Consider the following 24624-nt stretch of genomic DNA (forward strand, 5'->3'; position numbering starts at 1 on the left):
ATTGGACTGATCTATCGTTAATTGTTCGTGATGCAAGGTATTTGGAGTGGCATAACACAAAAGGCCTAAGTTGTAGATAAGGTATTAAGGTTTCCAAATCCCCAGATGTCTAAACTTATCCACGCATTATCAAGTTTACACTGGCTTCAAAACGAATAGATTCAGTGACCTCGGCCTAAGCGCAGAAGACTATTGAGCCGGCGAGGCTCTGTATCGTCAAAACCAGAAATCAAAACCACGCCCAGTTTATAAACATTAACCACAACTCGAGTATCATCGCATCAGCCACTCGTCGTCGTTGCATTGGCCTAGCAGAGAAACAGTGTGTATCGACAAATACATTGAAATATACTTGTTTATATTGCTTAGGATCGTGAATTCACTGGCTAAGTAATCAATATGAGGGTCAAAATGTGGTGTGCAACGAAGTAGAAGAATGAAAAAGATGAATGATTTCATCGCTCAGTATTGGCTATAAGGTATGTTTTGTTTGACAGAATCGTTACTAGCTATTGGCAAGACTTTTAAAATAATCTTCTTCACGACATTGCAAACTGAAGTCGTATAATTAGAGAGTGTAAGATGTAGCACTGAAATATATTTCAAGGTCATGTTTTAGTTGCGAGATGCGCGGGCGAGTTGGCAGACAACCTCATCAAGGACCAGACCGCATATCCACTGAACCCAACTCTATGGACACCTTAATTCCCTCCAGCGAAATTGGATTAAATTGGCTATAATTGGTTTACGGGTAAAGATCCTCGACTCAATAGCAAGTATTGCAGTGAATACCTCGCTGTCAAATAAGGTGCAAGATGAGTTTTTACTGAATTAGCGAGAACTGAACAACATGAAATTTGGGACGATTTTAAAGTCTGTTTGACCTTCCTTTTACAACAGATTCCAATATTACGAGGTACTCTTGCGAATTTTGTTGCCCATAACTTAAATATGCTTTATCAATCTTACTTGATTTTCAGTGTCTGAGATCGTCTCAGTCAAACTCCATAAGATTTTCAGAACATGTCAGAAGGATTTCATACGAGTAAAGTAGATATCCACGGTACGTCTAAGTGCAGTGCTAAATTGTATACCATTTATAGTCCTCAGGCTTCCATTAGGCCTAAGGCCGCCTACTCTTCCAATTTTTGCTTTTGCTGTGGCAAATGGATACATAGGCCTTACTTGGTAAGATAATTTTAGCCACTCAGCAGAAACTGCAATACCTGGTAGGCTCTTCCTATCATCAAATATCACAAGGAAATTCAAAGTCAGTGATTTTTTTCCTGGTTCTTGATCGTTTCTATTTTAAACATCACTTCTATCAGGTACTTAAGCCTCAGCTTGTTACTAATTTCTTTATCCAAGTATTTCGTTGTTCTGGTTATAAGAGTCGTGACAACTGAACAAATCGATTTCACATCCTTTGCTGATCACGATTTTGTTTTGGTTGGTAACTCAGTCTTCATGCCCCTTGAACGTTTTGAAGTACTCCAGTCATATGTAGTACTGTTATGTAATACGTAGTACCCAAGAAATTAAAAATCAACAGTTTGAATAAGCATCCCAATGAGTTTAGTGTGAAATCGTCTATTTTTCTGGCAAAATGCATGGCATTTCATCCATTTGGTGATCTGAAACTCCTTTCTCAATGAAGAACAAGGCTTTTTAATCATGTAGTTTAGTTTAGTTTAATTTAGTTTAGTTTAGTTTAATGTGATAAAAAATAATAAATGTTTTACTCACGACCGAGAACTAACTTTAAATGTTTTTGTTAAGGAGACGCTGCGCTCTTCGTGTAGGATCAAAACGATAGGATCAGCCAGTACCCGGGGTAGACAGGCAGTCGGTACCCGGGGTTTAGTCGGCAGGTTTTTATTTACAGCATTTTCTACTTTATCCAAGTAAGCATTTATGCTTCATTAAGTAGAATGGTAACAAAATATGATATTCAAACCACATATAAGAGATTATTTCGTACGTTGTAAATCTTGAAGTACCACTTATTGCGAGAAATGTGCATCCGTAAAGCAAGCAGTCGATTCGAGAAGATGGTCGGTTAAGACCCACACTTGAAGTTCGAGAAAAGACTTCTTCAAGTGATTCCAACCAGTCTCGTTTTTGAAACAGAATTGTCATTGATCATTAATCATTCGTATTCTTTTTGTAAGGATCACTTCCTATTAAGCATGCATTCAGTGGCAATTGCAAACGACACAAGATCGATTCAGTAGATAATTAAATGAACTTTAACATCATTAGCAAGTCGACCACAAAATAACATCACTGTAATTCTTAATTTGAAACTTCAAGTTTTTCAGAAGCATCAATTCAAGTGCTTTTTAAGGTTTTTAAGCAATTCAATTGAAAAAAAAAAAAAACTAAATATACTATAGTACTGATGGTCAACATCTTATCCGCGTAACTCTTCGCAGCAAAATCTAGTACAAGTATCAATGCCAGCTATTTTCGTGAAGTTTTAAAAGCCTGTTGAAAGACTTCTACGATAACTAATGAGCGTCCAAATTTAAACTACTGATAAACATCTATATTTCGAAAGTTAAATTGCCTGTTTTTTGTTCTCAATAACCTCAAGCAATAACACAGTGATTTGTGTCAGTTGGAGTAGCCTGCAGTGTTTGTGTGATCTGTCTTATCCCCGAGTAGCACAAACTTCTGTTTTGGTTCTGTTTTCGGGTACCGCGGCTTGACACGCCGTCAAAGGACCGATGGGAACAAAAATCTTCAATCAAGTACTTCTCTCGACAATTTTCAAGTGCTTCCTTAGCAGAATCTGATCTCATGAAGTAATCAAGTTACATAAACCGGTCCCCATAGCTTGAACTTCAAAAGGGCATCTAGTCCATCCAGTATTATTGTGCGTGTATGTGTTTGGAGATAGACATTAAGTGTTGTGGCATAGGCGGAGAACGTTTCTTTTAAGTGAAGACTGACGAGGTAAGACTATAGTTTTACGACTTTCAACTTGTTAACCGATCTTCGGTAGACTTTTTTGAGTTTCACGTCTGATTTGGAACGGAGAAACTAGAAACTAGGCAAAAATGTTTGCAACCGTGAAATGAAGTTAGATTACGTTGACAAACATTCTCCAAGGCAAGATCCCAAGGAGCGCATTTCGTGGAGCAATAATGAAAACCCTTAAATTTCATGCAGCAAGAAACCTTGGAAATCGAGGGTTATCGTGAATATAGATGAATAAAGAAAGAACTCGGTAATATTTTCAACATTCTGTCGTGCACGCTAGATTAAACCGATACGTTATCGACTCATCTACTCGAGGAATGATCTGTAAAGTGTAACATTGAACGGACTGTTATTGATTTAGATATATGTATCGGCGTCACGCTCACGACTGTCAAACTCTGCTGTTTCTTTATACCACCAACATGGCCTCCATGTCTTTTCAATATCTTGGGAAATGGGTTGCAAGCCATCCATAATTCCCATACTAGTAAACTATATATCTATGTATAACAAGGAGAACTAGAGTATCCCACGCTTATAAAAATACTTTAAAAAACACTTTATAATACGACGTATTTTTACATAAGTATATCGGATCAAAAGTGCATTACATATATCTGTGTATTAAGTAATATCAAATATCTGTAATTTTTAAGAAACTAAGTAATATGCATGCCTAAGATATCAGTAAAACTTGAGATAAATAGATATAATATCAATGCAAGATATGATATATAAATACGATGTAAAGGTAGCAAACAATTCAATGTTGTTTTCTTGATAAAATAGAGAAAAATAAAGAAAAATATAGAACGTTTTTCAAAGTAATCTTGTATGACTTTGAGAAACTCCTTAACCGTGACTATGACGGCGCCCAATACAAACATTGATTGGATTAGCAGCATTTTGCGCACCATATTCGAGTTCGTTGTTGGACCGGAGCGTCAATGCACGTATTATTACTATACCACAAATTTATTGGTTAAATATATATGCCGACTAATAGTTATGTCATATACCTAGTAAGACGCCCAAAATTCGTTATTGGAAATGGAATGTTCTCGAAATTCTCGTGAATACAAGGCTATTTACATAAGAGGAAAATGGGAAGCATTGACATTAAATGGGAATTCAGTGTAAAAGGTGACGAGAAATATGAAAAAACAAACATTGAAAACAACATTGAAATTATTGGGCGTTTTTGCGAAAAAATTTGGTTATTTTGTAGGATTAGGTTAAGGGGTGGGTAGATGGTCAAATGAGAAGCATTAGAGGTACAAAGCAAAAGCTGGGCACTGTAATGTGTAACAGGAGGGGAAGGAAGAGTGATAAAATCACGGTCCAAATATGTCCAAAGGACCATGCACTGTATACAACTTGTAGCTTGGCAAGCTAGAAGCATTAGAGGTACAAAGCAAAAGCTGGGCACTGTAATGTTCAACAGGAGGGGAAGTGAGAGTGATAAAATCACGGCCAAATATGTCCAAAGGACCATGCACTGTATACAACATGTAGCTTGGCAAGCTAGGTTGGTGGTCTGTGTAAGCGCTGTTATCAACACCACGACTTGTCATACATCGTTGTCACAGTTCGTGCAGCAAACTCGTCATTCAAATGAAATTCGAACTTCTTTTTCCGCGTAAAACAAACCTTTCGACATGTAAGGAAATGTTAGGGCAACCAAATTTTGAAAACCTTTATATTTATGAATATAAAGGTTAAATACTTAACGCTCATGGATCGCAGTTGACATTATTGTCGTTTTGTCTTCCAAACAAAGTAAGCAAAAACGAAAAAGCAAATCGTTTTTGGACGAAAATATTTGATTTATTCCACAATTGACGTCATTCGATTTGCTATACCAGTATTAAAACAAGTTCGGACATTTAATTCAAAATGAAGGATTTCCTTAATTACTGAATCAAGATATGATATATAATATATATATGAAATAACTAAAGACACATTTCATATTTTTTTGTTTTGTCAACACTGTCGGGCCTTCAACAGCAGCTTCCGCCTTCTTTTTGGTGGTCAAAGATGATATAAGTGATATAAGATGTAAACCAACTGGACATCAATCCTGCTCTGAGTTCCTGTTAAATCTAGCTCAACCCAGAGTAAAATGCTTCCAAAAATACTCTCATGATCGCGTCATGATCGTTAATGGAGACCTTACTGATTGGGCACCGCATCGACTAAGCTGCAAGCTTAGGTTACTTTCGTCGGCATCCTTCCAGTTTTTGGAGATCCCTTTAAAATCTGGGGGTCACACGCTGGCCTGTGATTACCCTGTACCTCAGGTGCTTTCTAAAGCTTGGACTCAGCCTCCTGTGCCTTCAATGTGCCTCATTTGTTGAGAACTCTTTCATGCTGGAGCTCAGCCACCTGTGTCTTCAATGTGCCTTATTTGTTGAGGGCTCTTTCATGCTGGAGCTCACTCACTTGCGCCTTTAATGCACCTTATTGGTTGAAGACTCTCATGCTGGAGCTCAGCCACCTGTGTCTTCAATGTGCCTTAATTGTTGAGGACTCTTTCATGCTGGAGCTCAGCCACCTGTGCCTCATTTGCCGAAGGGCTCTTTCATGCTGGAGTTCAGCCACTTGTGCCTTCAATATGCCTCATTTGTTGAAGACTCTTTCATGCTGGAGCTCAGCCACCAGTGTCTTCTATGTGCCTCATTTGATGAGGGCTCTTTCATGCTGGAGCTCACTCACTTACGCCTTCAATGCAGTACCTTATTGGTTGAAGGCCCATTTTAATACGAAAATGAATGGATTATTTTTTCGTTTTGAGCTATATTTCATCTGTATTTAGTATCTGAGTACTGCTTCGACGATACGGCGGCCATCTTGGATGGCAAGGCATTATGGGGCGTCCAGGGGCAAATAAAGCTTTGTTACAGTGGTGAAGTCGATTGATATTAACAGCTCGCCACAAGATAATACAGCAAAAGATAAATTAAGACGGCACATCGTTTACCTTTACCCTTAAAATAAAAGACAAACACATGAAACTTTATACATTGTCCGTCATCTTTGTTTTGCTTTTTCACCCTGGCAAGATAGCCACCGTATTGTAGAAGTAATGTATTGAAAGCTAAGACGTTTTCTAGTTAAGGAATCAACGCCTTCTCAGAGACAGGCTTCCGTACGACCCGGCCAATCATTTCTTTTAAGAAGCCGAAACGAACGGCAAGATTCAAACATACTCATTTGACAGGACGATTAAAACTGTCCGCGAGTGCATGAGTCACTCGAGGTCAGAGAAAAATGGTCGATACGATTCGCTAAACCTTATAATTAACCACTTTAATTAAAGGTATTTCAACTGCAGAGAAACCGCGCTAGCCTTTGACCCAACTTTTCATCATTGATCTATTTGTGAAGGGAAGAGCTTGCAAAACCAAGCCCGTGATGAAACTGTTAAAAGATCGATCTAAATGAAATTCCTATAACGCAAGGAGAGACCAACCGACCATCACGTTCGTACGTTCCTAAGACATCGGTTTGTTTTTCTTGTTACAGGACTAGAATAATCGCTTTGGATAGCTTGCATCCCGAGAAAGTGACGGTGAAGACTTGTACTACTACGTTGACGGAGGGAGAGTTGAAGAAACTTGAAGGCAATCATGAAGTTGTTGATTCAATGCGTACTAACATGCTGCATAGTGTTGGTCCTGCATCAAGGACAGTGCGTTAAGAAACAGTAAGTATCTAACAGTCGCTCCATTTAATTTTTAAATCAAATTTGTTGTTATTGCTTTGAAATAATTTGTTTTAAAAAAAACAGAGGTTTCGGTACTAACACGAAAAGAAAAATGGAAAAACGCCGGTTTGCACGTTTGAGCAGATTTTAAACTAGCTCGTAATTGCTCCATTTTTTATGAGGGGTTTGGCAAAACCAATGAAACCCGAATCAGGTCAAAAAGCTTTTAGTTGTATAGAAGATCAACATGGTATCTTATTTATATATAGCATAATAAAAACAAAGTGTACCTAAACCACGTGGCCCTTTTGGATTCCGTGTGAACGTGCTACCGGACCGAATTTTGCAAATTCTCTTCAAAATCTATGCAAAATCTAGAACCACACTAATTCGTTGCTTAATAAGATAGTGTGACAAATCTTACTTATCAGGGGTACTGTCCGGAGATTTTATTTATCTTTTATGTTTAAAATTTGTTTAGAGCATAGTTATTCTACTGTCAACTGGTTCAGTGCTAGATGGCAGGAGAAATCTTTCCTGTGAGGGGTAGGGTTAGTAGCCCCAACAGTCTTGACATTTCAATGCTATAGAACGTACAACATATATTCCCTGTGATGCGATAGTAATTTTTGTGGACCTTCCTCTAATCTAAGTGTCTTATATTCAGTTGCTTTTCAGTAGTACAAATCCTATACCAGTGAGGTTAAGGAGAGTGTTTTTTACGTCCCCACCAAACCATAGTTTCTTCCCTTGGGGGTAGGGTAGGGTAGGTTTTTGGGTACACGAGTGAACCCCAATGATGTATAAATCTAGTAGTTTTAGTGAATTCCTTTCAACTTTAGAATCGTTTTCAAAGCAATTAGCCGACAATAATAGTCAGTTTGTTATCTTAGTATACCCACTAACTGTTATTAAATATACGATGGCAAGGTATTTGTTGATCATCAAGTCTTTTACCATCCTGGCCTTGACCTTATTTTAACTCCATAAACAAATTACTAAGAAAAACCGCTCGACCTTTTTTTGCCAATGTTTTATCGAATTTTTTAGTTCGCGCACATAGCTAGACTCCAATCAATAAGCCATTAGATTACTAAATTTTTGTGTTGCGTGCGGGTTTAAACATGGCTTCAAATATGAATATGACTTGTTATCAGTTTTTCGATTCTAGGGAATGAGATTCTTTGTTTGGATCGTACTGGCATTAATACTATAAATACTAGTAAAGAAAGAAATCAATTTCAAGAAGAATGACATGATTTAGATTTCCTGGGTATTGTTCTGGTATTGTGACCCGGAAAGTCGTTTAATTACGAGCACCATTTTCAGGAAATTAAAAAAACGTATTCTATACCATACTGAGTTTCCGTGAAACCATTTGTAAGAAATTGCACAAACTCAGTGCTCAAATTAGTAGTGGAGTTCAGTAGACCTCAGTAGACAGTAGACCTACGAAACTTTGCACTAATTTGTACAATTTTGTTAGTTAACGTTTTGAAGGATAGTGAAGGCATTTGACCCGTGAACTAAATGAAAATTAGTAGTCAACGTGTAATAGTCAAATAGACAAAAAAGAAAACAATGGAATTAGGGTCTACTAAAGTGTATTAGTCTAATATCTATTGCAAGGGTTTATTGACTTCACTCTATATCGTATGCACTCTATTTTATAGTAAATAGCGAAATAGACCTCTTCACTTTAAATGAACTCATATCAATATAACTATGTATATATTTATATATATATTAAGCATGCATGAAAAAGGTAATAACACTCAAAGGCCTGTACCTGTCTAAAATGGGAAACATTTTGACAAAAAGTCAAGAGACATGCATGCATACTTCTTTGTTTGGATTGAGAAATGCAAAAAGTGAATAAACACATTAATTCTCTATCGGATACGGAACAAAAAAAGTCTGGCTGCTGTACTATAGCCAGGTTTTTCGGTTCCCAGGATTCGCGGGTTTTCCTTTCTCCTCTAAGACTAACAGGTTAAGAGAGTTAACCCTGACTCGGACAAAAAATAAAGTACCAATATTTAACGTCGGTAGTTCCTTCACTAAGTTCTCAACTGCTATCATTGAAAGTCCACGGTGCGCACTTTATAACCCACTCTACATCAGTGCCCTATTTAAGAGTATTCGAAGCTGATCAGGCTACATAGATGAGAGGGAAATCGAGTAGTGCCAGGGTCAGGCCGGAGAAACAGATCCGGAAGTATAGTATTCAGCCCTATCGAAATACGAAGGAAGTAAAAAGATTATTGCCGGGGGACTTTTGAACAGAGCAGATCTCAAAGCATTGCTATTGATTCATTTGTGCTTTTGACTTCCTTAATTAATGCTTGTGAGCGAAATTAAACCACGCAAATATTAATCACAGAACTTTATGTTGTTTTCTCTCTCCTCTGACATCATCAATCATGTAATCGTCATTTTTATGAATACCGTGAAACAACCTCTGGGCTGTTCAAAGTCAGCGCTCAACTCACTCACGAATCGAGCCTTAAAACATTCTCTGGACTTATCAAAGTCAGGCCGTGTTATGTTTAAGGGTTCAACGGTAATCGTGGTGTTATCCAACTTATTTTATTATAACTAAAACGTTTTACATACGTTGCTCCCCGCCATGTGGTCACACACCGCAATCACGTGACCACCACAGGTAGCCCAAACTACATAACACTCCTTCCTTCCTTATGAAATTCAATGTTCTAAACAATCAACAACTGTTCCAATAATATAAACAAATTAAATCATAATGTCAAATGTTCCTATGACTCTTTGATCAAACGCTGAGGTGGTTTCCTCGCTCGTAGTGGGTAACGTCGACCTGATGAAGGTGGTTTAGGACTTGGTTTCCCTGCTGCATCTCTTGTTGATATCACCTCTGAGGGATTTTCTTGGAGGGTCTGCCCTTTCGCTTCAGGTTGGACTGGTATAGGTGAGATTGGCAGAGCTCTATCTCTTTGGGGTACTGGCAGCTGTTGTGTTGGTGAGTTTACATCCCCCTGTGGTACAGATGGGTTGACATCAATTGGTACTCTTTCAATCTGTACTTTGTTGACTGCTCCAGCTTCATCGAATTCGAAATCCAGTTCGGTTGACTCTGTTTCTGGCAGCCTTGACAATGCATCGGCGTTTGCATTCTTTTTGGAGGACCTATACTTGATATCATATTGATAGGCTGACAGTTGTATTGCCCATCGCTGTAATCTTGATGCTGCAATAGCTGGGATTCCCTTTTTTGGACCGAACAATAATGTGAGGGGTTGGTGGTCGGTCACAAGTGTGAACCTACGCCCATACAAGAACTGTTGGAACTTCCTTATGCCAAAGATTATGGCCAAGGCTTCCTTCTCTATCACTGAATAGTTCCTTTCTGCCGATGTTAATGCTCTAGAGGCGTAAGCAATTGGACGTTCCACACCTTCTTGACTGACATGAGAAATCACCGCCCCTAGGCCAAAAGGAGAGGCATCTGCTGCTAATTGTACTTCCAGTGCTGGGTTGTAATGGACTAACACTTTGGATGACGTTAACGTGTCCTTTAAGGCTTGAAAAGCTTGCAGGCATTCCTCACTCCAAACCCAGGGAACATCCTTAGCCAACAGCTGGTTGAGTGGGGCTGACAGTGAGGACATGTTAGGAATAAACTTTCTGTAATAATTAACTAATCCTAAAAAAGATTGCAGTTCAGTTTTGTTCTTAGGTTCTGGCACCCTCTGCACCGCTCGTACCTTTTCTGGCGAGGGGTGGATTCCCTCTCTGTCAACTACGAAAGCAAAATACTCGATCTTGGGCTGCATGATACTACACTTGGATGTCTTCAGTTTCACTCCACGTGATTCCATTCTTTTCAGAGCTGCATGCAAATTTTTTGTATGCTGGGGAGTGTTCTCTCCTGTGACTATCAAGTCATCTAGGATCCCTCCAGTGTGACTCAAACCATCTAGTAGCTTATCCATGATCTGTTGAAATAATGCCGGTGCCGCTGCTACGCCAAAAGGAAGCCTTGTGTATCGGTACAGTCCTAAGTGAGTAGTGATTGTCACATAGGGCTGTGATTCTTCATGTAAAAGAACCTGCTGATAGGCATTACTGAGGTCTAGCTTTGTGAAAAGCTCACCCCCATTCAACTTAGTAAACAGTTCTTCAGGGGTAGGCATTGGGTATTCAGGTACATCCAGGTATGGGTTTAATGTTACCTTAAAATCTCCACAAATTCTGACTGAACCATCAGGTTTCAATACTGGTACTATTGGTGTAGCCCAGTCAGAACTTTCAACTTTCTTCAGAACTCCCTCTTCTTCTAACCGACTTAGCTCTTCAGCCACCTTATCCTTGAGAGCATAGGGTACGGGGCGTGGCTTGAAGTATTGAGGTGTTGCCTTTTCTTTCAATTGGAGTTTGGCAGTAACTCCTTTGATGGTGCCCAGTTTCCCATCAAACAAGGTTGGGTACTGTTTCTTTAAATCAGCTAATGTAGGCTTTGGACAATTGACTCGATAGATATTACTTATCTCTTCCCAGTTTAATCTCACTTTTGCCAGCCAGTCTCTCCCCATTAATGCTGTTCCCTTACCTCTAGTAATGATTACTGGCAAATCAGCTTCTTGACCAGAATACTTGACATGAACTAGGGTCTCCCCTACTACTGGTATGATATGACCTGAGTAGCTTTTTAAAATAACAGCTGATCTCTGTAGTGGTTTTGCTCCGAACTGATCTTTCCACATTTTCTCTGGTATTACAGTGGCTGCAGCTCCCGTGTCTAATTCTAGCTCGCAGGGAGTGTCATTGATAGTAATTGGGACCATAATTGCATCAGGTTTTCTGGTTTTATCTAGACTGAGGTTCCACATGGGCCGTTCATTGGGATTATATTGGTCACTATCACCACTTTCAGACTCACTAGACTCACTACTTTGTTCTTGGTGGCCAACCAACTTGATCCTAGAATTTTTTTTCTTCTTCTTTTTCAACTCCACTGGCTTCCTCAGATCTTGTGTTTTGACTCTTGTTCCCTTCTTGCCTCTTTCAGGGCATTTTGGCTTAATGTGCCCCTTTCTTTTGCAGGCATGACATTCTGCATCTTTGAAAACGCATTTCTCTGGGGAATGGTTACTTCTTCCACATCGAAAACACTCTTCCCTTTGGATATAATTTACTGGGGATGATTCAGTGCGAAATTGATTCATTTCTTTATTTGCCAATTCCATTCCCACAGCAATTTCTATGGCTTTCTTGAGAGGTAAATCTTCTTCGCCCAGCAATTTCCTTTTGATGGACCTGTCTCTCAGACCACAAACTAACTTGTCTCGCAGGGCTTCGTCACGAAACGCTCCAAAAGCACAAGTTTCTGCTAGTTTCTGAATCTTAGCTAGAAAATCTCTTACAGACTGGCCTTCCTCTTGCTCATACTTGTGAAACTTATACCTCTCAGCAGTGACAATGGGTTTGGGCGTCAAGTGTCTCGCCATGATTTCCACTATTTCTTTATAGGACTTCTCGGTTGGCTTGGTTGGGGCTGTTAAATTCTTTAACAACGAATACATCTTACCTCCCATTAAGGTAACTAAACTTGCGACTTTTTTGCCCTCTGGGACATTATTGACTATGAAAAACATTTCCAACCGCTCCACATACGTCAACCAATCTTCGTTGTCGGGATTGAACTCGTTCATTCTTCCAAAACAACTCGCCATTGCTGGGCCAAGACTGTTTATTCCAGGTTGATTTTCGGCACTTGCCGTCGCTTTTTCGTTCATTTCTACCAATCGATTACATCCCATCCTCGTCGCCAATGTTATGTTTAAGGGTTCAACGGTAATCGTGGTGTTATCCAACTTATTTTATTATAACTAAAACGTTTTACATACGTTGCTCCCCGCCATGTGGTCACACACCGCAATCACGTGACCACCACAGGTAGCCCAAACTACATAACAGGCCGCAACTAACTCACGGTAGATCGAGGCCTGAAACAATTTCTGGGCTGATCTAAGTCAGGGCATGGCTAACTCACAGATCGAACCCTGAAACAACCTCTGGGCTGATCTAAGTCAGGGCATGGCTAACTCACAGATCGAACCCTGAAACAACCTCTGGGCTGATCTAAGTCAGGGCATGGCTAACTCACAGATCGAGCCCTGAAACAAACTCTGGGCTGATCTAAGTCAGGGCATGGCTAACTCACAGATCGAACCCTGAAACAACCTCTGGGCTGATCTAAGTCAAGCAACAACTGACTTACAGTTTGCATAGGAATTTGATGTGGTAGATTTTATGTAAAGAGTAACCGGAGAACCCAGACAAGAAAAATAATTAAAAAAAACTCTTCTCATAAGAGATGCAGAATGCAGGAAGCCACCAAAACGAAAACTAACGGTTTGTCTTATTATTTCAGAGATATTTTCAAAATTTTTCACCGGGGTCGAGAGGTAAGATTTTTCGATTCTTATATTTTCACTTGTTTTATTCTTTGAGTTTTCACATTTGCTTGTAAGTTATGACATGTACGTATTTCCTGTCGTCTCCTAAAACAGTCTCACAATGCACTGCGATGCCAAATCGGCCCAGTCTTTTCCTCAACCTCGGAATGGTTCATAGATTGTATCGAAACAATCCTCTTTGTTTATTTCTAGGCCTACGACAAACTTTTGACCAGCGTCAGAAATGGGGCAAATATGGGACTACAGGAATGCCGGTCACAATTTCGATATAGAAAATGGAACTGTACCTTGAATATTGAAACAAACGTCAAGATAAAACTACCTAACTGGACAAACATCCCAGGTAAGAACTGACCAACTCACACGTCAATTTACTATTGTAAATTATTTTGAGATATGACGCGCGTGCGAATTGGTGGTCTACCGTGTCCATATAAGTGGTCAGAGAAACGTTCGCGCAAAATCGTTTTAAGATATATTATAAAAGCATTATTAGACGGCTGCTTGTGTCTCTGTACCTTGATGTAAACGCTCTGGGAGTTGTAGAGCACTCGAAAACCAAGTGAAGCACTCGGATACGCCTCTTGTTCCTATGGCCGAATACAAGCATTGAACTGCACATGAGCCAAACCTAATGACATAAAACAACTGAGACGGCCTTTATATTCATTTTTAGTGTTTTAGTTTAAGGACTTAAAATAAAGGAATCTAAGGAACTATGATTTTAATCTCAGATCCCTTCAATGCAAAGTTCGTTGAATTGCCAATCAAGGAACGGTAAAAAAAAGAGTTTCACAACAAGGTCCACGAAAAGCAGCGTGACAACTTGCAGCGAAGACGTTGGCCCTTGATGCATTGGAATTTATAATTAACGAAAAATCTAGAATGTAAGATATGGAACCCGGAATCCAAGATTGTTTTCTAACAGTCTAGACATTGTTTTTGCGCAACTGAATTCGCAGAGATTAAGTTCGAGTGGCAATGCACTTGGCTCCGCAAAACACTGATCCCGTTGCACCTTAAGAAGATGCGCAATATTGTGACCCAGATCACCAATATAGGGCTTGTATGCGTGGAAGACTTTAAAGGGATGGAGTGTGTGCAAGTGTTCTTGGTGAGGATAATTGGGTGGAAGAAGGGTACACTTTGACAACTTAATTCCTTTCTGTGATTATTTTTTAACTATGTTCAACGGTTTTCTTTTAGCAACTCGTGAAACAGCGTTTGCGCACAGTATCACAACTGCGGGCGTAACGTACTCTCTGACACGAGACTGTCGCATGGGCAAGTTTGAAGACTGTTCGTGCGTTCACAATAAGGACTCTGCTGCTAAAGGCAATTGGTGGGGCGGATGTAATGAGAATATCAAATTTGGTGAAGTAATGGCGAAACATTTCTTGGAGGCCATAGATAAAGGGAATGGTGCAAGAACCCTATTGATTCTACACAATAATGAAGTTGGACGAAAGGTAAGGGTGAGCTTATTTCTTGCGCATGATGGTACAATTCCTGTATACCGTGAGCTATTTAAAAAAGGATAGTAAAAAAGGATGGTAAAGGTTTTGCTGCATGTTTCATGTGTCCACTTCTCTGTGTAGGATGTTATTCCATCAAAGTACAAAGACAAAAGCGGTTGTTTTATATTGCTCTAATAAAAATGCTTCAGCGGTTTTGCGCGCCATTCTTCTGATTTTTCATAACGATAGCCAGCCAATAAGCAAGCGCTTTGTAACTCATGAACAAATGGAAAACGCACGCACGTGTGTAATTATAAAACAAGCGGCAAGATTGGCAGTTGGCAGAACACGAGAGTGGTGTAGAAGCACGACACGTAAGGTATTTTCTTCGAGAAATAAATAAATTAATTAATCAATAAAAATCAAAAAAAAAAAAAAAAAAAGAGAACGCACGCCCATTGACTGACCAATCAGAAATTTTTAATAAGTACCAAAAATATTTTGTCTTTTAAAGGCCGTACGAACCACACTAAAGAAACAGTGTCGCTGCCATGGTATGACAGGATCTTGTACAACAGTCACTTGTTGGAGAAAACTGGCCGTTTTCGAAGAGGTTGGCAACTACTTGAAGAAAAAATACACCCAAGCAAAGCGAGTTAGTATCATAAGAAACAAACTAAAACGAAAAGGATCCAACGGGTTTAAAACTATAAGCAAAAAAGACACAAATCTGTTATACACGGAGTCTTCACCGGACTATTGTCAGCGGAACATGACCTTTGGTGCTGTTGGAATGATCGGACGCGTGTGCGAGGGAACAAAGAAAAACCTCGATCAGTGTCGTAAAATATGTAGCTCTTGTGGATTGACTTCTACGAACTTTATTGAGAAAAAAAGAGTAATTTGTCATTGTAAGTTTGAATGGTGTTGCAAAGTTAAATGTGAGACCTGTAGGCGATCGGAGGTCAAGACAAAATGCACGAGAAATATATAAAACGAGAAAGGAATACAAGAATATAGAAAAAGCTCGGTTATAGAACGACCGTTAGTAATATCGATGGAAGGGTTACTATGGATGAATCATGGCGTTGTTGTAAGGCTCAGTCTAAGATAAGATATTCTATACAAATGTTACTTGGCAGTTTAGAGACAATTCCATTACAGAATAAGACAATAAGGTGTGGTGATAAGGGGAGCAAGTTGTTACTCAAGTTGTCCATATTCACTGCAAGTTTGTTCTAATGGGAAAGAATACCTCGGAGTTTGAAATGGAAAAACATCACGTCCAAAATACACATTCGTATATTGATGGAGATTGTAAGGAAGGCAATTTTATACAAACACTAGAAAAGTTTTACATTTGTTAAAAATAAATATTAGTCATTTAGGTGAGTCCGCGATTTAACAGCCAACCGAGAGCTCGGTTTCTCGTGCTAGAGTGAAGGATTTAAAATAGAAAATACTAGTGAACGTGTAATAGTAAAATGTCGCAGACCAAAAGGAACCTGGGCAGAGACAATTTAGTTAGATATATTTCGTACAAAGATGTACATTTATAAATATAATTCTAGTGTGAAAAAACCGACTTAATTCATTCTTGTACACAGACCCCCTCGGTTCCCTTCTCGAAGGAAACAACTTCTTCACGGCGGGAAAAAACCGAGGAGATCAGGGTACGAGACTGGTTTGCAATAAGATTAGTGTAAACTACAAAATTCCTTTTTTTTAACATTCTCGACTTTCACATTCCCATAATGCCTTGCGTTTTTGGGGGTAACCAGTCAAAAAATGTCCCAAATTGAAAGATTTCTTAATTGAATTTATACTATACCTGCTTTTATCTGTACAATACTGATTATCAGTTTATTCCAAGTTATTTTTGCGCGTACAGATCATGAAGAGTTTTGGTCTTACAGAAAATGCATTGAGTTACGAAAAAATGTTTAAAATTTACCTTAAACGTCTTCAAGCTTCTATCTTTTTCTGTTTTTTACTTCTTCATTTTATCTTTGGATACCAAACAAGGTATTTTTAACATTGTTTGATCAGCCTTCAGCAAAATAAGTGGGTTTTTACCCTCTGGTTACACCCCAGACGCAAAGGATTATGGGGATGTGAAAGTCGAGAATAGTGATTTTCATAAAGCCGTGCGAAACAGATAACATTAGTTAGTGTGCAATAGTGAAATGATAACAAAAGAACACAATGGAATTAGGGTCTACTAATTTGTATTAGGCTAGTGTGTATTTCACGGGTTTATGAAAACCCCTCTAATAAAATATCTGAGCGTACGATGTAAAAAAGGCAATAATATATGTCGTTAAGTATAATATGCTATGATAAATAATGCAGCGATGCAGTCATGGCTTTGATAGTTCACTAAAACTTTAAGTTTGTCACACTTTCTAAAAATCTGTCAGAAAGTTTATTTCTAATAAACATTAACAATAATTAGTAAATCTGAAGTTTGCTCCCGTTCCCTGCTTGTCCCATTCCTTTTATCCTCATTCCCGTTCCTCTCATCCACTTTCCCCCTGCAGTACACCAAAAGATGCACGTTACACTTGCGTGACTTAATCTCAAAAATATTATTTCAAGTATAATGTTTTTAACCTATAAATTTATATCTTACTTAATGGAAAACGCGCGTGTGCGGCGAGCTTCAAGCATGCGCCTCGAACAATCGGATGGCGAGATTTACCATAGTTAATTTATAGCTCCTTATTGTTTTTTGTCAATATATTAAATAATATATTATTTTTTGAATATTTAAAACGTTGTCAGAAAGATCATAAAAACCGGGGTTTTTTTTAGCGCAAGGAATTATGGTTCGATGAAGTTCGGTGAAATAAAGATAAACGTAGATAAGGTGAATCATAGGAAGTGCTGTGAATAATGTTTGTTAAATAGCAAATAAAGGCTTTTAAAAATCTAACTTTATATATCGGACCAATCAATCAGAATTCGTGGATTGTTTTTGTGTGCTTTTGACGATGACAAGCAACAATGTCTGGAAGGACGTCTTGTAGTGTAATACAACAATCACGTCACGCAATCTAATATAATTCTGCGACAGGCTTTGTCACGCAACAGCTTACTAAGCATTACTAAAACTTTTATCTAATTTCTCCATATTTCTCTGTCTTGAAAGGATCCAATTTAATTTCGTGACAACAAATGTCACACAACAGCTGGTTTAACATGGCTGTCTTCTCCCACGGGAGCTTCTTCGTTCCTAAAAATAGGCAGAGGAGTTCGTTCTTCACGGGGAAGATCCACATGTACGAGTAGCTCGTCTTCGGGAGTGTTCCAGCTTTGTTCTTTACCAGTCCCCAAAATCGTGTAGCAAAAAGCACCAATCACATAGATAAAAGCAGATAAATAAAATACCTTTTGCCATTGACCACGAGTAGGCTAAAATATAAGAGTAAATTTCTCAATAGCGAGTAGAGTACGATCTGCTCATATTCAGCACCGTTACCGTGCCGTGCGTTGCAATGCCTTCTGAGGTAATGGGTTAGATCACCCGAGACTCGCCATCATACGTGAGTAGAGTTATGTGGTTCTCTCCCGTGCTTCCACCACTTCTTATTACTACCTCCGCAAAAATAACTTTCTAAATTCTAATTTGATCACGGAACGAGGCCCACAAGTTTGCTAGCCACTGGCGATTAAGTGCTACTCTCGTTAAAACAAGGACAATATATGTTCTCATACAAATCGGCTGTATCGACCAAGGATTTAGAAGTGGCAATTCCACAGAGTGGCTCTCCATCCACTGAAATTTCAATTGGAATTTGGAAGTTGATTTTTGCGGAGGGAGGAAAACCGGAGAACCCGGAGAACCCTCGAAGCACAGGAGAGCGCCAATAAACAACTCTACTCATATTCGACACCGATCCCGGCGGGACTCGAACCCGGGTCGCATTGGTGATAGGCGAGCGCTCTCACCGCTGCGCAAGCCATGCTTCAGCCGTGGCCGATTTAGAGAGGTTTCAATGTGCTAGTTAACTCTCACCTCGTTGTTGGTGATCCACCCAGTCACATAGGGCGCAGCTATGCCAGGAATAGTTGCAAAAGCGTTGGTTATGCCCATCAAGACCCCAGCATATCTTGGCGCAATATCCAGATGATTGACATTAAAACCTGACGAAACCAGCCCTGTTATACCAAGAGCGGTGGAGAACAACGCTACCGATAGCGCCTTATCGTCACAGCCTGTGTAACTTGTGGCAACCAGTAAGAACGCGGGAGCCAAAAGTCCTTTAAGAAATGACAAGCAGGTCACGTGGGTCAAGGAAACGTCTTTCTGATATGCTTCAAAATTAAGGGTTTGAACCCGGGATCGTATGATGAGTGTTGAGTGTGATGGTCCGGGTGAGAGTAGTTTTTAGAAAGACTATTTTTGGTCAGTGGTGACTGACAAAAAGGAAGAGAGGATATTCAGGAGTAAAGTGAAGGGATTTAACCCAGGATCGTATGATGAGTGTTGAGTGTGATTGTCTGGGTGAATTTAGTCTTTAGAAAGACTACTATTGGTAGTGATTGACATCAGGTAAGAGAAGATTTGGGAATAAAATAGAAAGTTTGAACCCAAGATCGTCTGTTGGGTGTAACTGCATTGGTGAGAGTAGTCTTTAGAAAAATGGTTTTCTTTTGGTGACCTGACGTTTCCACAACCTGAATGGATATGCCAACCTCAGTTTAAGAAAGAAATGAGCATACATCGGGACTAATGTCTAGCAGTCCTAGTCAAAACTCCCATCTATTGCGCAGAAGCAATCATTCTGATAACGAATGTTCAATGTGTGCACTAAGCGAACACGGAGTTCCACATTGTGTTCTCTTGTTTTCCGACATGGGAATCCACGATTTGCGAGCGTCACACCATGGTATGTACGCTAATATACCTCAGTCAATTTAACAAAAAAAAAACTTAGCAATAAAAAACACATACACACTAAAGGCACCAGAACGATTTCAATGGAGTGACCTGTAACCTCCTACATTGTCCTCTATTCTTATTATCTTAACTCCAAAGGAGGTGACTAGACACCTGAATCCACCCTTGATGTTCAAAGCGCGATACATGAGGAGAATTATTCGTATTGCAAATATAAAAAACGCACACATACAAATAACATGTTCAATCTAATCGTTAATAAAAACAGAACCATACCTCCAATAGTAAACACCTTCCTAACTTCAGTTGTGGTACTTATTCGTTCGTTGCGCAGCCAATCAGCAAGCTGTCCGCCTAATATCATGATGGTATACTGGGCAGCATACGGCACAGCTGATAATATACCATTCTGTTGAAAAAGATTTTTAATTGCGCTTAATTTAGTGTATTCCTCAAGACTGGAAAGGAATGAAACTTGGGGAGCAACTCAAGGATGTAATGACATCAAGTATTGGTAAAGAAATGTGTCAGCCAGTCAGTTGGATGGTCAGGCAGTATAGTTAAATAGTGGATCAGTCGATTAGTAGGTCGGTCAATCAGTAAGAGAGAAACAGTGAGAGACAAAGAGAGAAAGTCAGTCAAATGGACGATAGCTCAATCAATCAATCAGTGAATCAGTAATTTAGGTAATCAATCAATAAGTCGGGCAATTGAACCACTTATCCATCCCATCAAGCAGTGATACCTCACATGCCTGTAGTACGCGCCTCATTGCTGTTTTCTTCCATCCTTCCTACAACCCTTCTTTCCCATCCCCCTATCACCCACCCCTCCATCCCTTGTCCCTCCGTCCATTCATCTCTCCCTCTCTCTCTCTTCCTCCCTACCCCTGACCTCTATCCATTCATCTTTTCCATCCCTCCATCACTCCCCCTCCACCAATTCATCTTTCGCATCCTCCCTTCCTCCCTACCCCTGACCTCTATCCATTCCTCTTTCCTACCCCTTCATCCCCTACCCCTCCACCTATTCATTTCTCCCTTCCACTTTTCCTCCCTACCCCTGGCCTTTACCCCTCGATCCCCTACCCCTCCACCTATTCATTTCTCCCTCCCTCTTTTCCTCCCTACCCCTGGTCTTTACCCCTCCATCCCCTACCCCTCCACCTACTCATTTCTCCCTCTTTCCTACTCTCCCTCCCTCAATCCAGTCTGTCAGATATTTCTATGCATACATACCTGTGTTATCTGAAAGTTTAGAACCTCTTTGAAATATGAAGGTAATGATGTTAAAAACGTGTAGAATCCCCAGTTGTTACAGACATGTGCTATAATAATGGCCCAGACAACGTGTGATGTCCAGATTTTATACCATGGTGTGAAATGTTCCTGAACCATGAAGAAAAAAAAAGACCTTTAATGAAATTTGTTCTTAATGGGCTACAGGTTTGGTAGCCACTAGGAAAGTGCTACTCTCTGTGAAAAAAAATCTGATTTCTTGGTGTGTTTTGAACCCTGGATTTTCTGCCTAACATTTTAGTTTAAAAAAAGATTAAGTTAGCACATTGAGAACCGTTTTTCTCACAATAGCTGGATCCTGAAATCATGATGATCACTGTGATAACTATCAGGGGTTGGGATGAGAGCAAAGCAACTTCAGAAATATAAATAAACAAATCTTTTTCCTTGAGAGTGCAGCACCCCTATGCCTACATGCGATAAGAATCATCCCATCTTGGAATAAAATTATAGCGTATGTATAAAGATCATGTTTATGCTATGTAAGGAAATGTAAAAAACTGACTCCTGACCGACTGACTGATAGTCCACTGTTACAGTTTTTCAAAGGCCATTCCAAGTGTCATATATAAAGGGTTTCAAATTCCAGGATATTTCAAATAGTTTCAGGAGTAGAATGAATCTCTGAATGCTTTATTTTCCAGATTTGACATCACATTTATTTTTATTTATTTTTATTTTTTATTTCATTGATCAAAAAACAAATAAATTTCAAAAGAAGTAAATCCAACATCAAAAGCAGAAAATAAGGCATGTTGGGATTTATCAAAAGGGTCTTATCAACCCTGCTCAAAGGCATTATCTAACCTTTTGATGGATGTCTTGGGACTTTCCTATTGAACTAATGATATACTCCTTCTCTTCAAGTGATATTCTAGGATGGTCTGCAGGTTTGTCATAGACAAGTAAAGTCCACACTATAAACCAAATGATACCAACAGCACCTACAACAAACAGATGAGTACATCTGTAAATACACTAGTAAGAGGGTAATCTCTAAATCCATGAAATAAAGTCAAAATTGTTATTGAGTTAGTTTTTTATTTAGTGACTATCATTCATCTAGTCATAAATAACAGTCATAAATATCAGTCATAAATATCAGTATCTTGCAAAAGCAAGAACAAAATACACAAGAGACAGTTAATAGAATATAACCAAGTAATTAAAAGATGATTTAATGAGCTGCATTTTTTATTTTAGTTTGCATTAGGTGGTACACACTTATTCTTTTAAAAGTTGTGGGAGCCAAAGGTGATAGGCAATATACTATAGGATATAGCATTTCAGTATTCAAGAATAACTGGAAAGACTGGTGTTTCTCATTTATAACTTTACTGGTCAAGAATACAGAGGTAAGTGTTGAGATATAATAGCTGTATGGTGTTGTTGTGTTCCATGTAACCATCTAAATCAACTCAATTATTCATGTTAAGATGTAGTCCACATAATTTAAACATGTTCCAATAAGAAATAAGATATAATATAAATCAATTCAAGCTTTTTACCAAAAATGTAGAAAACGGAAGGCCAGCCTCCAAGGAAATCTGTGCCACATAAAATTCCTGAGATGGGTAAAGAAATGATGGTTCCCATCTGTGCACCTGGAAAAGTAAATAAGAGGAAATTTGAAAAATCTAAATGACGGAGATATCTAAGCAGGAGAATAAGAAAATGAATAAAAGAATGAAAAAATGGACATATTTGGACAAATAGATGGAAAGATAATGGAATGGATGGATGAATCAAATAATGAATATATGAGAGGTTAGATAAAGTTTGAGGAAAAATATATGGGTTAGGAATATTGATGGCTTGATAATGGAATAAGTTGCATAGACCAATGAAATAATGGATGGATAGAAGGATAGATGGATAGATGGATGGGTAGGTGGGTGTGTGGATAGACAGATGAAGATGTACATGTAGTCATTAATTCAATACAGAATAAATTCCTGCATAATCTCCATACATGTAAATATGTACAGTAGTACATAGATGTCAATTTCTGAAAAGCATGTTCAGGCTGTGTTTTGAAGACAACATAACGTACCTGCATAGGTCAAGGTGACAAGTTTGCTACGTTCTAAAGGAGGTGCCCAGCTGCCCCACAATGCATGCATGGCAGGAAACGTCACACCCTGGATAATCAACACATAATACTGCCTCAGTCGTATAGCCAGAACTTATCTCATCCCCGGCCATCAACATGATCCCTAACAATTATTATACTCACAATATAAAATGTCTCCCTTCATTAAGCCCCTCCACTACAGGTATATGAGGCTATATATCAACACTTCCTCATCCAATTGAAAGTCCTTCCAGAAATTTGTGAAGAATTAAATTTCTAATGTTTCCAGCTTTATCCTCCCATTATATCCCTATTTCATTTTCATTTAAATCGGTTCCTGAGGCAAAAATCAAACTATAACCCTAAAAGTCCTTCCAGAATTCTGTTAGCAATCAAGGTACCAAGGTTCTAATGCCTCCAGCTTTTCCCTTCCATTCTTTTCCCATCCATTGGCTAATAATAATATCAAAATCTTCTTAATTCACCAAGTGCTTCCAGAATTGATCGGTGAGCATGTGATCAATAAGGTACATGTACCAAGATTTTGATACCTCTAGGTGTTTTCTCCCATTCTATTCCCATTCATTCCCTAACGATAATGTCAAAATATACAATATACCTCTCCAAGTCCTTCCAGTACTCTCAGTGCAATCAAGCTACCAAGGCTGTGACGTGCAGCTATAGGTGTCAACAATGTAAATACAGAAGTACACAGAACTCCCAGACCAAACAAATGTTTGCCACCATATCTAGATGCCAACCATCCACCAGGTAATTGTGTTACTATGTAACCATAGAAAAAGGACCCGAGAATGACCCCTGGAGAATGCCAAAAACGTATTATGTTAGAGATAAATAATTTAAGAGCAAGATCAAACTTGACAGAAAAACCTGAATGATCTTATCAAATTCTTTTGAACATTCTTTCGAAAATTCAAATTTTATTATGTCATAGTGTAATGTAATAAGACAGTCCAGATCAAATTGAGGCAATCTGATTGGTTCCTTAATCCGTTACTTAATCAATAATTGGAATCTGCCATCCAGAATACCCTTCCTGTTAGCTTATCTGTAAAGATTTTCCTTTTCGTACCAAGTTCAACCAACCTTGCGTTTCTTGATCCCAATTGAACTCTCCATCCTTTTAAGAAAGAATAATCAAAAGATTCTGGGTAAAATCAATCTCCTTTCTTACTTGATAAACAAACTCTCATGACACGTATTTAATAAAAAGTATGCCTTGGGCTCCCTTTGTCAAAGGCGAAAACATTAAAAAAAAAACCTCGAACAAAGCTTACCTTAGAAGACTGGCTTGAACCACTGCTACTACCACATTCAGGGTTTTGTGAGTCGGCATTGCTATTGCTATAAGTAGAATTAACCATTGCCACAAGAGCGACGCTCAGATTCACTCTCAAAGCGTACACGACACAAAACCCTAAACAAGCGAAAAAAGCTAAAGAATAACGACAAGGAATGCTGCATTCTGAGCATGAATTACGGCTGTTTTCTCTAGGACGACCCGGGAGAAGCTCTTCTGTGCTGTCCATCATATCAAGACTGGTATGAAATTAAAGAGCGCTTGATAAAAAGAAAGGAAACTTTAAGGTCTTCTAGTGAATTCCACCATTTTTTTCCTTGAAAGTCACGAGGGTCGAGCGTGACTTTTACCCAGTCCCTTTAAGGAGGAAGTAACTGTAACGTCTATGTCACACAATATAGTGTCACACAACCCTTTCGCAT

The 24624-nt window shown here is 39.0% G+C and overlaps 2 protein-coding genes across 6 annotated transcripts; one reads left to right on the plus strand and one right to left on the minus strand.

The window, feature by feature from the left end:
• On the plus strand, window positions 1-17065 carry LOC116290147 (protein Wnt-8b). 5 transcript variants are annotated; one of them, XM_031697143.2, is made up of 7 exons: window positions 1-81; window positions 370-479; window positions 6514-6694; window positions 13104-13137; window positions 13342-13492; window positions 14356-14618; window positions 15121-17065. In XM_031697143.2, the coding sequence occupies exons 3-7, from the start codon at window positions 6618-6620 to the stop codon at window positions 15598-15600; spliced, it is 1005 nt and encodes a 334-aa protein (XP_031553003.1). In that variant the 5' UTR covers window positions 1-81; window positions 370-479; window positions 6514-6617; the 3' UTR covers window positions 15601-17065. The 5 variants fall into 5 exon arrangements, with proteins under 5 accessions (XP_031553003.1, XP_031553002.1, XP_031553005.1 ...); XM_031697142.2 differs by lacking the exon at window positions 1-81 and having other exon boundaries at window positions 246-479; XM_031697145.2 differs by lacking the exons at window positions 1-81; window positions 370-479 and adding an exon at window positions 684-916.
• On the minus strand, window positions 16121-24520 carry LOC116290134 (sialin). The gene is made up of 10 exons (XM_031697129.2): window positions 24180-24520; window positions 23989-24022; window positions 23501-23700; window positions 22861-22948; window positions 22316-22411; window positions 21615-21751; window positions 20748-20897; window positions 19786-19918; window positions 18625-18869; window positions 16121-18020 (listed from the first exon to the last, which is right to left on the minus strand). Exons 1-10 carry the CDS (start codon window positions 24432-24434, stop codon window positions 17787-17789), a joined length of 1572 nt encoding a protein of 523 aa, XP_031552989.2. The 5' UTR covers window positions 24435-24520; the 3' UTR covers window positions 16121-17786.
• Between the last annotated feature and the right edge of the window lie 104 nt (window positions 24521-24624).

The sequence above is a fragment of the Actinia tenebrosa genome, unplaced genomic scaffold (assembly GCF_029948245.1).
Source record: "Actinia tenebrosa isolate PJP-AT-01 unplaced genomic scaffold, QUT_ActTen_1.0 PGA_scaffold13__45_contigs__length_12533684, whole genome shotgun sequence".
Taxonomy (NCBI): Eukaryota; Metazoa; Cnidaria; class Anthozoa; order Actiniaria; family Actiniidae; genus Actinia; species Actinia tenebrosa.

Bases quoted from the DNA above. Each gene is read 5' to 3' on its own strand.
- LOC116290134 (XM_031697129.2), bottom strand. From the start codon at position 24,434: ATGATGGACAGCACAGAAGAGCTTCTCCCGGGTCGTCCTAGAGAAAAC. The intron at 22,412-22,860 runs GTACGTTATGTT...TTACTTTTCCAG, and splicing joins TGTCACCTTGACCTATGCAG to GTGCACAGATGGGAACCATC. The intron at 19,919-20,747 runs GTATGTATGCAT...CTTTTTCAACAG, and splicing joins TAAACTTTCAGATAACACAG to AATGGTATATTATCAGCTGT.
- LOC116290147 (XM_031697143.2), top strand. From the start codon at position 6,618: ATGAAGTTGTTGATTCAATGCGTACTAACATGCTGCATAGTGTTGGTC. The intron at 13,138-13,341 runs GTAAGATTTTTC...GTTTATTTCTAG, and splicing joins TTTTTCACCGGGGTCGAGAG to GCCTACGACAAACTTTTGAC. The intron at 14,619-15,120 runs GTAAGGGTGAGC...TGTCTTTTAAAG, and splicing joins ATAATGAAGTTGGACGAAAG to GCCGTACGAACCACACTAAA.